This window comes from Kryptolebias marmoratus, linkage group LG17, assembly GCF_001649575.2.
Source record: "Kryptolebias marmoratus isolate JLee-2015 linkage group LG17, ASM164957v2, whole genome shotgun sequence".
NCBI lineage: Eukaryota > Metazoa > Chordata > Actinopteri > Cyprinodontiformes > Rivulidae > Kryptolebias > Kryptolebias marmoratus.
In genome coordinates, this window is record NC_051446.1 from 112,624 (window position 1) to 128,015 (window position 15,392).

The 15,392-nt window shown below is 39.2% G+C and overlaps 1 protein-coding gene across 1 annotated transcript in view; it reads right to left on the minus strand.

Moving 5' to 3' along the window:
• asz1 (ankyrin repeat, SAM and basic leucine zipper domain containing 1) overlaps nt 1-15,392 on the minus strand; it is a 60,493-nt gene that overhangs the window by 24,759 nt on the left and 20,342 nt on the right. Inside the window, exons 5-10 of the mRNA XM_017440004.3 lie at nt 10,761-10,872; nt 10,467-10,601; nt 10,200-10,318; nt 6,520-6,592; nt 2,169-2,225; nt 1,818-1,930 (exon numbers count right to left, since the gene is read on the minus strand). Of these exons, the coding sequence (XP_017295493.1) occupies nt 1,818-1,930; nt 2,169-2,225; nt 6,520-6,592; nt 10,200-10,318; nt 10,467-10,601; nt 10,761-10,872 (609 nt within the window). The remainder of the gene's footprint in view (nt 1-1,817; nt 1,931-2,168; nt 2,226-6,519; nt 6,593-10,199; nt 10,319-10,466; nt 10,602-10,760; nt 10,873-15,392) is intronic.

Sequence of the window (15,392 nt, forward strand, 5' to 3'; positions counted from 1 at the left end):
GCTGGCCTGGGAACGCCTTGGGATTCCCCCGGAGTAGCTGGCCCAAGTGGCTGGGGAGAGGGAAGTCTGGGTCTCCCTGCTTAGGCTGCTACCCCCGTGACCCGACCCCGGATAAGCGGAAGAGAATGGATGGATGGATGGAAAATCATATTAATAATAGCTTTCCTGCAGGACTATTCCAACTTCTCAAATGGGACTGATGCAAAGGTCTACAAAAAGAGTTTCTTCTCCAGGAGGGGCGGTAGAGGGAAGCCAACAGGTCCAGTTCAACAGAGGATTCATGAAGTGTTTGGCCTTTGCCACTGGCTTTTCCTTGCTTATTGCAACCAACAATTGCCTTTCACCTTACAAATCATTAGAGCTCCACTTAAACCATTAGAGCCTGGCTAGGGGCTCTACCGTGGGGATGGGAGGTGTAGAACCTGGACAGTGAGACAGTCATCAGGTTGATGGATGACTTCTAGTGGAGGAGGATAGCCAGGGCATTTTAAAGAGATGGTGGTGGGGGGATGTGGAGGAGGCTGACAAGTTTTAACTTTTTGCCACTTCAATCAAGGTTGTTTTGAGTTGTGTGTGACAACTTTTTTGCAACTGGCTGCTTTATCAGACAGTTTTAGGAGTTTAAAATGCTGAAATCTTAAAATCTATTTGATAAGTTTGATGCCATGTTTGTACTGTGCTCTGAATATAAGATTATGTGAATAATATTTTTCTTATTCCTTCCCTATCAAGTCTGTAATCATCTAAAACTGGGATGACATTCCGGACCTTCTGGAGGGAAAAGTTTAATTCTTATCAAAAATTTGATTTTAGTTGTTCAACAGTCACATGTTGTTCTTTGTTGTATTTTCTAAATTTTGTGATGCTCCAACGTTTTTGGGTGGAAAAAGGTTTGGACTGCAAGTAGGCCCGTTCAGCACTTAGACTTAATATACACTAACGCTGCTCTAATACACGAAGTGTGCAATTTGACATTTTCTTTCTAATGCTAGGCCTTCCCAGGAAAAAAATACTTTAGCACCTTTTAAACATCAGTACCCACTTGCTAATTTGCACATGCCAAAAGAGGCAGCTCAGGGCCATGCATGTCCTGGCACACACAGTTCACAGATTTCCACACTGTGAAATCAGAAGGCACATCAGTACTGGATCAACTTTCAAACCCTTTGCAGATACTTTCACACAACATTGATGCAGAAAGGTGTCTCAGGCCCAGATTAAAAGTGGAACTGTGAAATTGACTGTTGTCTAGGTTTGACTATTTGTTGCTCTTAAACCTGATCCTACCTTTAAGTACCTTTCCAGATATGCAAGTTGACTGTTCCATAGTCACTGAAGCACTCTTATGCCATCTGGGCTGCAGACTTTTACAGCAAATACTGATGAGCTGGTTGGTCCCTTTTCCCATTAGTTTGAAAAACACCCAAGATTTCTAAAAGCAACCTCAAATGAAAGTAACATTTTTAAAAGCAGATTTTTTTTTGTGTTCCTGTTCTCAGACATATTTTTAAATTGCCCAGAATCAGAGGATTCTTATATATAATGTAATGTCAATGCATTCGGGAACTTAAAATGAGGAATGTTATTTTGAAACTGCTGCAGTTTAATAGGATTTTTGTTTTAAAGCTTACTGAACTTCTGTATAATTTTGAGACTTTTTAAAAAGCAACCAAAACTTTTTGAATTGGGTTGATATATTGGTCTCCTGAAAGACAAAGTGATCCTCAAGTATAACAATGTACAGTTTTAGTACTGATTTGTTGTGAACATGTGCTGCCTGCAACACTACTGCTGAACATTGAGAAGTGATATCTTACCCCATGTCTCCAGCTCCAAGAGAGCTAATTGAGTCTAGGTCCACTTTGTCTAGGTGCATCTGCTGAACAGCCCTCAACAACTTCTGCTGGTCCTCAGGGTCTGTGATACCAATCTGATAAATGAGAAACCAACAAAAAAATGTAGGTCTAATTTACTTTCTGTGCATTTTTTTTTAAATGTTCAAATGTTGTAACTTCTTTCATTTTATTTTGATTTTTAGACAAAGTTAACAGAATCACAGTTTAATTAATCAGTTTCATGTCATAAATGTGACAGTCTCTCCTGTCTTTTTCTGGGTCACCCTCAGGCCTGACAGCATATACAGTAACTGAAAAGACATACAAATCTACCATTTCAAGGTCGTCCTTCTCCATGGTTAACAGGCAGCTCCAAGTGATGTCGTTTTCCTGAGCATGACAGGAGGAAAAAATAAAATAAAAAATAAAAAATCTGAAAAGGAACAGAATTTACCCACTTACAGTAAAAATACAACAGCTTCTCCTGTAACAGATGTACCTGCACAGGGCTTTTTACCCAAACACAAACAACAAGCTACTTGCACCTGTCTAGCCCAGTCCTCATATTTCACTTAAGGCTGAAAACTTCAGCTGACCCTTAGTTTGAGTCAGGTCACATCAAACCATCTGCAAGACAAATATATAAACTAGACATGTCATGACACATTCCCGTGCAAATAAATGTCAATCTGTCAATGAAGCAGCTGTGCCAAGCAAATTTCAAGGTTGCTATATATCCCCTATGCTCTTAATAGAGTATTGTACTCTGTGATGTAGTGTACCATCTCTGCTAATCATCTTGGCATCAGTAAGATAAATTAACAAATCTATGATCACTAAAAAGGTAGCTGACTAAAAACACCAAAGATACAGTCATTGCCAGAGGTAAACAAGGTTTGTTTTTTTTTTTTGTTTTTTTCCTTTTTTAAAACTGAACAATGTACCAAACATTTTTACACCCCAAAACTTTAAGTAGGAGCTTTTCCCTGCATGTGGACTTAATTGTGATTGGGCAGAGACAAGAATGAAACGTGCTGGGCATATCTGCATCCATTTTCACCAGGTTCTAAAATTATTTCAATATTATCCCAAGTATACAAAGACTATTGGCAGTTAAAATCTACACATTGGACAGAAACCCAGAAGTTGAAGCTGGGAGGGGACCAGTGTCCCCAATAGCCTGGTCTTAGTAGAAGTTTTAAGTCCCGTCCCTTCCATATAAATAAATGGGATATTTAACATAAAAATAAAAAATACATCTCAATTTTTTTCAGGTGTTGACATGTTGACTCATATAGCTCTTACTCTGCTACTGAATATTCAAATATTAATTTATTAAATACATTTAAAAGAGGTATGTCGATTTTAAACAAACACGTTGAATTCAATGGTAATTATTCAATTTTTCTTTATTCAAAATATTAACATTTTTTATTTAACATGTCATTATTTATGAATAAAAGACTAAATTGAAAAGCTGTGTGTAGCTGTGTGTAGCCAAAAAACATTGTTGCAGGAGTCCTGTGATTCATATTCTTTATACAGAGAAGGCTTTTCTCCTAACTGTTCTGTCACAAATTTTAACTATGTAGAATGAAGGACTTCAAATTGTTTGGAAATGACTTTTAACCCTTTCCTGGCAGCACCTGTCAGGCAGCAGTCGTTGCTTCTACAAGGCCATTGCTGAACCGTGGCATTTTATTATTTTTCTTAATTATTTTAGAATTATGTTAACACACACACACGGAGCAGCAAGCTGACAAAACTGCTTTTATAGATATGTTCACACTGATAATCAGTTAATACATTTGATCAGCAGTACATGACTGATACTTTCACTCCCAAATCCTGTGGAAGCAGCAAGGGCAAACTTAGTTCTTCACATGAAGCTTTTCCATTTTGGTTTTGTTTAAAAAAATAACGACATGGTGGAATCTGTTGACTAATTTTAGAACCAGGTGAAGGCCAGGGGTCTCATTTATAAAATATTGCGTAGGATTCATACTAAAAGTGTACATACGCCAAAAAGGTGAAAATGATGTAGACCAAAAATAATTCGGATTTATAAAACCGTGTGTACGCATACCAGAAAGCAACTTCCCTTTATAAATCACACCTGTACCTAAAAGTTTGCACACAAGGTCCCGCCTAGGACTGTGGCTGAGGTGAAGAAAAAGTGGTCATATTTTAGGGTGGAGGCAAAAAAGCGACTAACCAGCCACCGCCAGAGCATTTTGGCCACAGGTTGGGGTAAGGGTGTACCCGAACTGACACCTTTTGAAAGAAGGATGACAGGTGTTGCGCCGAAAAGTGATGGTCTGCCAAAAACTGAGATTGGGCATGCTCCACCCCCCACAAGGGAATGTGAAGTTGTAAGTAGTATACTGCACATGTGTTGTATGTGAGGGAACATGGGGCGGGGAAAAGGGAGTGTGTGGGAGAAACTGATGTCAATACACAGATGGGTCATCACACTGCAACACTGCATGGCATAAGAAAAGCCTTTGCTGAGGCTGAATGTTCTGAGAGGATCCGAAGAGCCCTCCGAAAACAGCTGCGACCCACAAATGACAAATATAAAACAGGACACAAAGTCTACTATAAACATACAGACTGTCAGGAGTGGAAAGGGCCAGGTGTGGTTATTGGCCAAGATGGTGTAGTAATATTTGTCAGGCATGGTGGAACATATGTCAGAGTACAGCAGTCTAAGCTGAGAAAAGTGAATAAGACACAAGAGAAACTAGAAGAAAATGAAAAAGAAACTACAGTTAAAACGTATGACCACCTTTTAAAGACACCAGCAGCAGTACTTGATGAAGAACTTGATTTTGAAAGCGAACATGAGGAGGAGATGACACCAACAAACGATGAACCACATGGTGTTGCAGAAAACAACAAATCCTCCTGTGATCCAGGACAACCGGAAGAGGATGGTCTCCCACTGGCACACACAATAATTGAGTGAAGGAATAAAACTAAAAGCTTGACAAAGAGTTAAGTACACAGACAAAGAAACGGGTCAAAAATATGCTGGAAAAATAACAAGCCAGGCAGGAAAAGCCAGTGGGAAACACAAAAACCGGTACAACTTAGAATACACTGAGCCAGAGGAAATTGCTGGATCTACAGGGTCAGTTGATATAGGACAAGTAAGCAACCTCGAAGCGGTTGAACATGTCAAGACCAATACTGACAACAGAGATGAAATATTAGTGGTGAATGAGGATATTTTCTCACATGCTAAACAAACTGAACTTGAGAACTGGAAAAGAAACAATGTATTTGTGGAGGAAAAAGATGAAGGTCCGAAATGCATACCAACGAGGTGGGTGTGCACACTCAAGAAAACACAAGCAAGCATAGTACCCAAAGCTAGACTGGTTGCAAGAGGCTTTGAAGAAATTAACATTCAAGAACTGGGATTCACCCACTTGTTCTTCTGAATCTCTAAAGATGATTGTAGCCGTTATATGTCAAAAGAAATGGAAGCTAAACTCTCTGGACATCAAAGCAGCTTTTTTGCAAGGTAAATATTGAATACGGGATGTGTATCTCCGTCCACCTCAAGAGGAAGAGAGTGAAGGAATCGTATGGAAGTTAAATAAATGTGTTTATGGCTTGGCAGATGCTTCCTTCTTCTGGTACAACAAGGTGAAAGAAACCATGCAGAAGCTGGGAGGAACTGTGTCAAAAGTTGATCCAGCTGTCTTCTACTGGCAAGATGATTTCTGTAAGGTGACAGGAGTTCTTGCATGCCATATAGATGACTTTGTATGGGGTGGTTCAGACATGTTTTCTTCAACTATTATCCCAAAACTGAAAGCTGCTTTTCAAGTTAGACGAGAAGAACATAACAGCTTCAACTACATTGGGATGGAGGTTCATTCTCTGCAAAATGAAATCAGAGTACAACAGCGTGCATACATTAAAAACCTACAGCCCATTCCTTGGATCCTATCAGAGCACCACAGCGGGAGGCTCCATTAACAGACACAGAAATGGACATGCTAAAATCCAAGATTGGACAGATTCTGTAGGTAGCAAGATAGAGCAGACTTGACATCATGTGTGACGTAATCTGTGGTACATATCACACTGGTGATTATCCAGAGAGAGGAATGTGATTGGGAGAAAACTATAGGCTCACCAGTGGAAGCATAAATAATATGCTGTTTTAAAAGCTTATGATTACGGAAGTGCATTGCATTCACCATATTAAAAAAAAATAGACACCATATCTCATATTTACAAGATCCAATGCACTTCCATATATGATAAAAGTCTACCTAAGACTAAAGTTTGATTATGGAGAGAAATTAAATATCTGAGAGGAATCACGGTCCACTGTAGCTTCAATTACCCACTTCACCATCTGTGTCACCAGTTCCCCCCCACCCCCCGTCTCCAAAACAACTGTATATGGTACACATGACTCAGAGTTTGCGTGAAAGACAGCACATTTTCCAGTCAAGTTTGTGTTTTATAGATCACAAACTTTACATGGAAAGTGACATACGCAAGTTTCAGGCTCTGTTTTGTGTGTACACCAGTTTTATAAATGAGACCCCAGATAATTTTTTTTTGTCTTGATAAGTAAAACTGCAGAACTGATAAAAGGGCACCAGACTTTTTTTTCCCTCATGACTGTACATAACATCTCATTGTGTAATAATGTACTTACAGACAGGATGTTGGCCAGGTAGCCCAGATCAAGGCCGTGCAGGAGAAGCTCAAGTTCATCAAGCTTGGTTGCACTGAAAGGGCAAATTAACACTCAAAAAAGGACTTAACTGCATTACCAAAAGTATGGACTATTATAAAAGATAACGGGCTGTGACAGGTGTGTATGAAAAGTAATGTGTTTGTAATGATAGTTTAACAGAAACAGATACTTGAGATGATCCATGTGCTCAGTTCATGTCCTTAGATGCAGAAATTTAAGCTAATGTAGGAACTTTTAAAAATTTAAATACACTTTTAGTTCCAACTTACAAACTGAACTTCTGACCTTTATGTTGACAGTGTTGGGCAAAAAGTAAAGTAAAAAGCATTTTTCCTCTTGATTTTTTTTTTATTTGAAAATAATTGTGGTTTGTAAAGTCTTTGTTGCTGACAAGAGGGGAAACCTTTCCTGTTTGTTGACAAGCAGTAATCCCATGTTCCACACAGAGTTGACGACAATGTTTTTGCCTGATGGTAATTATGCAGCAGACTAAACGACTAAACATTCGTGGAACAAGTATATTATTGTTTATGTTTGGTAGGACAATGGATCAACACCACCTGCCACACAGGCACCAGCATGCTGAAAATCCAACAGGGGACAATATGCAAACAGGCAACAGTGTAATTAAAGACGGCACTGAAAGGACTGATGTAAAGCAATATTGTAATAATAAATACTAAAATGTAGCAGACATTACTGGGTACAGCGATTAATATTTAATGAATATGAACTTTTTGCAGACATGAATTAGAGTTATAAGAGTTATATTATTTCATGCTGATCTGTGGTTTGGCTTCAAACTCACACAGGGTTTCCCCCAGAAAAGAGGCCAAGCCTGGTGGTAGGTGGCCATTCACCGGCCGTTCGCTGGCCGATCGTGATTTAGTAAAAAAAAAAATTAAAGTTGACAGGAAAGTTCAAAATATGGCTATTTATTATGCGATATACTGTAAAAAACAAAAATGCACTTTTGAAATACTTTTTAAACAAAAATACAATTAAAATAAATACTAATTGTTTGCACCTAATTTGAATGCTAATTTAAGTCACATTTACAAATAAATTAATTTAACATAAATGAAATGGTGCAAACAAAGCACCAACACGTCTCACATCAAGGCCAATGAATAACAACAGAGAACTCAAAAATAGAGAGATGCTGTACTGTACTGTGCTTTTTGTGGCACAGGCTGCATCTAATGCCGAATTTAATAGCACCATTTTACTGGTAAACAAGGATAGTATTTTCATTAAGCACAAAACATGCTTACCATATTCGGTCTTGTAAGGCCACCCACTGAATTTTAGCTCAACTAACCATTTTTGGTTAAACCCGCTCGTTCCATGTTTATCGCTGTGGCTCCAACAACGTGTTAACTCCAGGTAGCTGAAGGTGGCTCGGCCTCAGGGCTCAGAGTCCCACAGGGCTCCGCGCTGATACAGGCGAAACAGCTCCGCTAGAGCAGCAAAATCGTCCATTGTGAACGGAGCGCGGCACGTGCGGTCCGCACCAAGTTATAAAAGGTGCACTACGTGACACTGAGCAGGACCTTCGTGCAGGGGTGGGGACAGCGCGATTGCGTCACTGTCACCGTGCACACCCTTGCACGGTGCAGTAGATAAAGGTAGCGGTTTCGGGGGTGTGAGCGGGGGGAAAAAATGTGTATAAAAATTGACGTATTTATAATGAACAAGGGGAGCTTAGCCTGGCGGCCGGGTCACCACAGCCCGGCAGCCCGCCAGGCTTGTAATACACTGGGGGAAACCCTGTCACATATTCAGACTTGAAACTATACATCACAGACAGCTATTAACATGCAGTCAGGTAACACCATCCCAAGAACATAAAACTAACAAACGGACAGTAAAAATATAATAGGAAGGTCAGATTTTCACCCATGCCGGGTTGCTAAGGGAGTCATGGGAGTTTGACTCTCCAGTCTTCATGTGTTTTGTAGATCTGAAGAAGGCTTATGACAATGTTGTGCAAGGCATTCTGTGAGGGGGGTTGAGGGAGTATGGTGTGCCTGGGTTGCTTTTGAGAACTATCCGGTCCCTGTATAACAAAGTCTAGCTCATTCTCTGTGTAGATTGGATTCTGCCAGGGGCTGTCCCTTGTCCCAAATCCAGTGCTTCAATCAGTTGTGGAATTGAGTCCAAAGGCAAAATTCTTAATTTACTGGTCCCCTCACAAACAGTCATGAGGTTTGTATCATGAGGTTTTTTCAGGCATGCTCCACTGGGAAGAGACCTTGGGGCAGAGCCAAAATTTGCTGGAGAGAATACGTAGCTTCTGGCCTAGGAATGCCTTGGGATCCCACAAGAAGAGCTGGAGAATGTCACTGAGGACAGGGATGTCTGGGTTTCCCTCCTGGACCTGTTGTCTCCAAGACCAGACCACAAATAAGCAGTAGAAAATGGATGAATGTGATGATTTTATCTTCTTAAGTTTCATAATCCTCTCCTTTGTTTCAACTGACATGAATTACATTGGAGCCATGAATCATGTCAATTCGATTTGTACAACATCTCTACAAAGGCATGTCTGTTCACTTTTTTAACTCAAAATTAAAAACACTTGAAAGAGCATCCTCCAAGAGCGGTGATTCCATAATTTTTGCCAGGAAATGTCCATTTAAGTAAATACAGCTCAGCTGACTACACTCTGCTTATAAGGAGCACAAAATCTTGAGAAGGCGGCCACTTAGCAGTCTGTGGTTGTGTAGGTTGCCCTCTAGAGTTTAGGAAGTATAGTATTTATTCTTCTTTTTGAGATGGGTGTCCTCTGTTTATGGTGAAAGATGTTTAAGATGGTGGTAACTATCTTTTGACTTGAGTTTTGTTGATTAAACTAACTTGTTTTAGATTTCACGTTTTGGCTCAATTTTCAGTTATGGTATTTTCCAAACTATAAGGCGCAATTAAAAGCCTTCAATTTTCTTAAAAAACAAAAGTGTGCCTTATAATCCGGAGTGCCTTATATATGTAAGAAGTCATAATGGTTTAGTACGACATTGGTAAACTACAACGCCGCACTGCTTGCAGCATTAAGGTTCAGTTACAGTCACTCTTTGCAGTGTCTCGCAATGCTCCGCATGCGGATCTAAACTAGCGGTGTAGGCATTTATACTACATCGGTGCAGTATCCTTCCATGAGTTCTGAACCATTTGATTATCTTTGTGATCTCTCATAGAGGGTTCATATAAATGCTGATACAGGCAAACAAGCTCTGCTAGAGCACCGAAATCGTCCATCTTGAATAGAGCGCGGCATGCGCAATCCGTATGAAGTTACAAAAATAACGATAACGCCTTATAGTCCGGTGTGCCTTATATATGACAAAAATTCGAAAATTGACGATTCATTGACAGTACGCCCTATAGTGCAAAAAATACGGTTACTAGTTATACTAGGTTTTTTATATCAAGCCACCCCCCGACATCATTTACAGACATACATTTGCTGTTATCTTTCACAATAATTTAAAAAAAAAAAAAATGTGATTAAAGCCAAAAAGCTTCAGTGTTGTCTCATCCGTCCCAGAAACTTCTCCCAAATAATTTGGTTCTTCTGGCTTTTGAGTTTTTCTGTCAATAGTAACAGAAAACACAAACTACTTCTGTATTTGTCTTACCGTTCCTTGGAGGATGGAGATTCAGAGTTTGTCTTGAAGAATTTACATAGGCTCTTTTCTGTAGAAGTAAAGGCCTGAACAGTGGAAAGGTGGGACGAAGAAGCCAAAATTCGGGCTATCTGTCGACAGTGTGTGTTAAAAGGGCAAGATGAAAATTTTTACAGAAAAATGAACAGTAATGATTTTGACAGTACAGAGAACAACAAAAAGTGTATGTTACTAGACTAATTAATGCACATTAGAGCTTTCAAGTAGTACGAAAGTTACCTGTGCGTGATTGAAAATTTCAGCCAGATCAGCAGGGCTTTTGCCATTCTTTGTTCCTATAGTTTTGTCTGCTCCCAACTGAAGGAGCTTTAACACTGCCTCCTCTCTGCCGTACTGAACCGCTATGGACAAAGCCTGACAAAATTCATGAAAATCAGTTAAGACAAATTTTTAAAAATGCCAACTTGAAGATTTCATGTCTACATTAAATACACTTTAAGTAGGGCCCTGAGAGCTGCAGTTTGTGCAAAAAGGATCTGCTACAACAAAAAGAAGACAGAAAACTGAACAAACTGTGTATCCCATCTTGTCCTGGATGTTGATTTTGACACCATGGGACGCCAGCAGGTTTATGACCCTACTATAGCCATCCCTGGCTGCCAACATCAAGCAGGTCATCTGAGACCTGAGAAGAATAGCAGAGACATAACAATAGGTCAGAAGAGATGGAAGACATTTAGAAAATGCATGTAACTGAAACCATACCCGCCTTACTGTAAAAAATTACAATGTAAACAGGTCACAAAAATAAAAAAATAGAGTAAACAGAAGTTGAGCACGACCACCAGAGGGCAGCAGACAACTTGAAGTAAACCTCAAGCTTCAACATATTCATAGAAGATCAAATGACAATTATGAACCCTTAAATCACATTATCAAAAAAAAGTTGACAATATAATTGGGGAGTTCAAGTATGACAGAAAATGAAGACAGAAGCTTTGGATTGTTTTTATGGGAACGTTAATATCCAGGTTCAATCTGAATAAATTGGAGTCAATCAAAAGAGAAAAGAAATTAAATAAGATTTTCCAGATCCGAGAATAAAATCGAAATACAATTTAAAAAAAACAAAAAACTATCTGGAGCTGTAGACAACTTATAAATAACATCTTTAAAAGTCACCGGTTTTGGCTGGAGTATGAGTTTTACCAGAGACAAGAAAAGAAATTACAACTTGTTAAAGCTTCACATGTTCTGAAAGTATATGTCAACACTCAGTGTGTATGTTTGAGACTCTTATTGTGAAGGACTGAAGGAAGTTCTCCAAGTTTGTCTGTTGTGATTGATGCTGCTGAAGCAGTAATTAAGACCACACCTAGAACTGGCTCAAGAAAATCCCCTTTTTGTTTTGTTTACTCAATAAACTGCACCAAGTTCACTTCTTTATGCTTAAAACACCATTTTGAATTTTTACTCAACATTGATTGCTGTAATCTCAAGATTATCAAAAAATAAATAAGACTTCCTCCTCAAATTTCCTTCCTTCTGAGTGATCTTAATACGCTATTGAAAAATGTTGACCCTCTAACTTTTTAACCAAAATGGATATATTGAAACTCTTGCATTTACAGTTATAGTTTCTGCAACAAGATAGTGTACTTAACGTGAAACCCAAAAGTTTGAATATTTTTTCAAACAGTTTTTAGCGCAATGCTTAACAAACAATTTGTTTAAAAAGTATTTTATTTTAGCTAAAGACAAAACAAAAGAAAGCTACATAAGGGAAGGTTAGAGAAAGCAGACTATTTTATCAACATAACCTTGTCTGGCTTAAAGTCACTTCACTAATGCCCATCATTTCCACCCGAACAATCTGTACATAAATAACCTCTGCTACGACACTATCTTATCATCTCAAACAGAACAGCCGGTGAGAAAAAGACTTCAACCCTGAGAGGTAGAAAAGTGTGGGGGCAATTAATCACTTTGCGTCATGCCTTAGAAGAGAACTGTGAGAGACTGGGGAAAACAGCAAAAAAAACTATTGCAAGAACAATTTTTAACTCAAACCTAAAGAAACCATAAAAGAACAGGTATATATATTTAAAAAAAAACTGATTAGGATTATTTAGTCACAAAAATCAGCATCTCTGTATACTGGTTGGGGACACACAAAAAAACATCCCTCAAACTTTATTTCAAGTTGTCTTTTTTGTGACAAAGTTGTGGCACACCGTTTACTTTGTCGTCATTAAAGAGGTGTCATTTGTAACAACAAATCTAATTATCTTGTGCTGAAAGTGGTCCAAAACAGATGTCACATTTATCAAAGAGGTGTGAATCTGTTAAAAGTGTTAGTTTTTTTTTAAACACTAGGCAGTAAAACAGATCTGAGTCATCCATTAACTAATTCCAAGAAAACAGAAGTTAATGTTTTATGTGAACTTAAACTCAACAATGGGTATGACGTGCATGACAACATCTTCATTAGCATCCCTAAATGGTCGACCATCACAACCTCTTTGACCTCAGAGCTATATGGTGTCATATTTCTTTGATAATGCCCTGATATCGTATTGTCCCAAGGTTGGATTTACCGTGAGATGGGCATCAACTGTTAAACATGTACTGTTTTGGTAAATTTTCTCTGGTGTATGACCTTTACACTGAAATCTGTCCAGTTTCAAAACAGTTGGTTAATCAATAGACAAACAGCTATAAGTAAACATTGTTTATCCAATCAGCAGGGTTTCCCTCAGCGTATTATAAGCCTGGCGGCCTTGTGGTCTTGTTTATTATAAATACGTCATTTTTTATACACGTTTTTTCCCACCCGCATCCCCGAAACGGCTACCTTTATCTACCTCACAGCGCGAGGGTGTGCGTGCCAACAGACAGTAATCGCGCTGTCCCCGCCCCTGCGCGAAGGTCCCGCACGGTGTCACGTCGGGCACCTTTTATAACTTGGTGCGGACCGCGCGTGCCACCCTCCGTTCATAATGGACGATTTTGGTTCGCCTGTATCAGCGCGGAGCCCTGTGGGACTCTAATTAGCCCTGAGGCCAAGCCACCTTCAGCTACCTGGAGTTAGCACGTCGTTAGAGCCACAGCAATAAACGTGGAACAAGCGGGTTTAACCAAAAATGGTTAGTTGAGCTAAAATTCAGCTGGTGGCTTTACAAGACTGAATACGGTAAGCATGTTTTGTGCTTAATGAAAATATTATTCTTGTTTACCAGTAAAATGGTGCTATTAAATTCGGCATTAGATGCAGCTTGTGCCACAAAAAGCACAGTACAGTACAGCATTTCTCTATTTTTGAGTTCTCTGTTGTTATTCATTGGCCTTGACGTGAGACATGTGTTGGTGCTTTGTTTGCACCATTTCATTTATGTTAAATTAATTTATTTGTAAATGTGACTTAAATTAGCATTCAAATTAGGTGCAAACAATTAGTATCTATTTTAATTGTATTTTTGTTTAAAAAAATATTTCAAAAGTGCCTTTTTGTTTTTTACAGTATATCACATAATAAATAGCCATATTTTGAACTTTCCTGTCAACTTTAATCTTTTTTTTTTTTACTAAAAAAATCTTTACTAAATGACAGTTAGCCAAGGATCGTAAAAATGGAAAAACTTAATTTTGGGTCCAAATTTTCTGAATCTGGCATCCAAACTGTCGCATTGTTTCTCATTTCAAAGTTATTACCCCTAAATGCCAATCCTTTTATTGGCAAAAATACAAAATTCAGATTGCAAGGTTCTACCATGATGCCAGCATCTCTCAGAGACCATTTAATGCAAGATTCCTATTATTTCAGTAAAGGTGTCTGGGTTGGAAGGGAGATAAATGCTTTACAAGACAATACTGGAGTAAGGGGACTTTGAAAAGGGTTTTGGATGAGGGGGAGAGACAGGGGGAAAAAAAGGATGACTTTTTGCTAGTTTTGGCCTAGCCAATTGAGCACCTGGGCATTTACACATGGTAAGGTCACTTGATCAACATAATTTTACATATCTAAGCTGTAATCTCTCAAAAGAAACAACTGGATGAGTATTTTGCATTTAATTAGGTCAATAACAGATGCCTGATCTTCAGGCCCTCGGAGGCCACTGCATTAAGAACAGGTCTGATTCTGTTACAAACATCACTGTATGGGCTAGTGAACAGCTTCACAAATCATTGTAAACAATACTGTGCCATCAACAAATGCTGGTCAAAAGCTCTATTGTGCAAAGAAGCTAGATGTGAACACATGTAAAAACGCCGTCCTCTCTGAGTCAAAATTCATTTAAAATGGACTGAGGCAAAGTGGAAAACTGTTCTTTGGTCAGATGAATTCAAATTTAAAGTTCTTTTTGGAAACTATGGACACCACTTCCTTTTAATAAAGGAGGAGAGAGGGACCATCCAGCCTGTTACAAATGCAAAAGCCTGCCTCTCTGATGGTATGAGGGTACACCAATGACTCTGGCATGGGCAGCTAACATATCTGGAAAGGCTACCTCAACGTAGAAAAATATGTACAGATTTTAGAACATCTGCTCCCATCCATATGACTTTTTTCAGGAAAGGCCTTACATATTTCAGCAAGACAATGTTAAACCTAATACTGCATCCATTACAACGGCATTGATTTGTAGTAAAAGAGTTCAGGCCCTGAATGGGCCTGTCTGCAGTCCAGACCTCTCACCAATTGAAAAAAAAAAACCTGATGCATCAAGAAACAAAAAAGTCTGACAAAGATGATTTAGGACTGTTGATCAGCTAGAATCCTACATCAGAGTAGAATGGGACAACATTTCCTCCAACAACTTCAGCAGATGGTTTCCTCAGTTCCTGGACGTTTACAGACTGTTAAAAGAGAGGATGTTTCACAGTGAGAAACAGACCTGTTCCAAGTTTTTGAGATGAGTTGCGGCTATCACATTCAGTTTAAACATTTGACATGTTTACTGTTCTGTTGCAAATATATTATCTATCTATCTATGTTTATGATATTTGAAAATCCATCCATCCATCCATCCATCCATTCTCTTCCGCTTATCCGGGGTCGGGTCGCGGGGGCAGCAGCCTAAGCAGGGAGACCCAGACTTCCCTCTCCCCAGCCACTTGGGCCAGATCCTCCGGGGGAATCCCAAGGCGTTCCCAGGCCAGCCGAGAAACATAGTCCCTCCAGCGTGTCCTGGGTCTTCCTCTGGG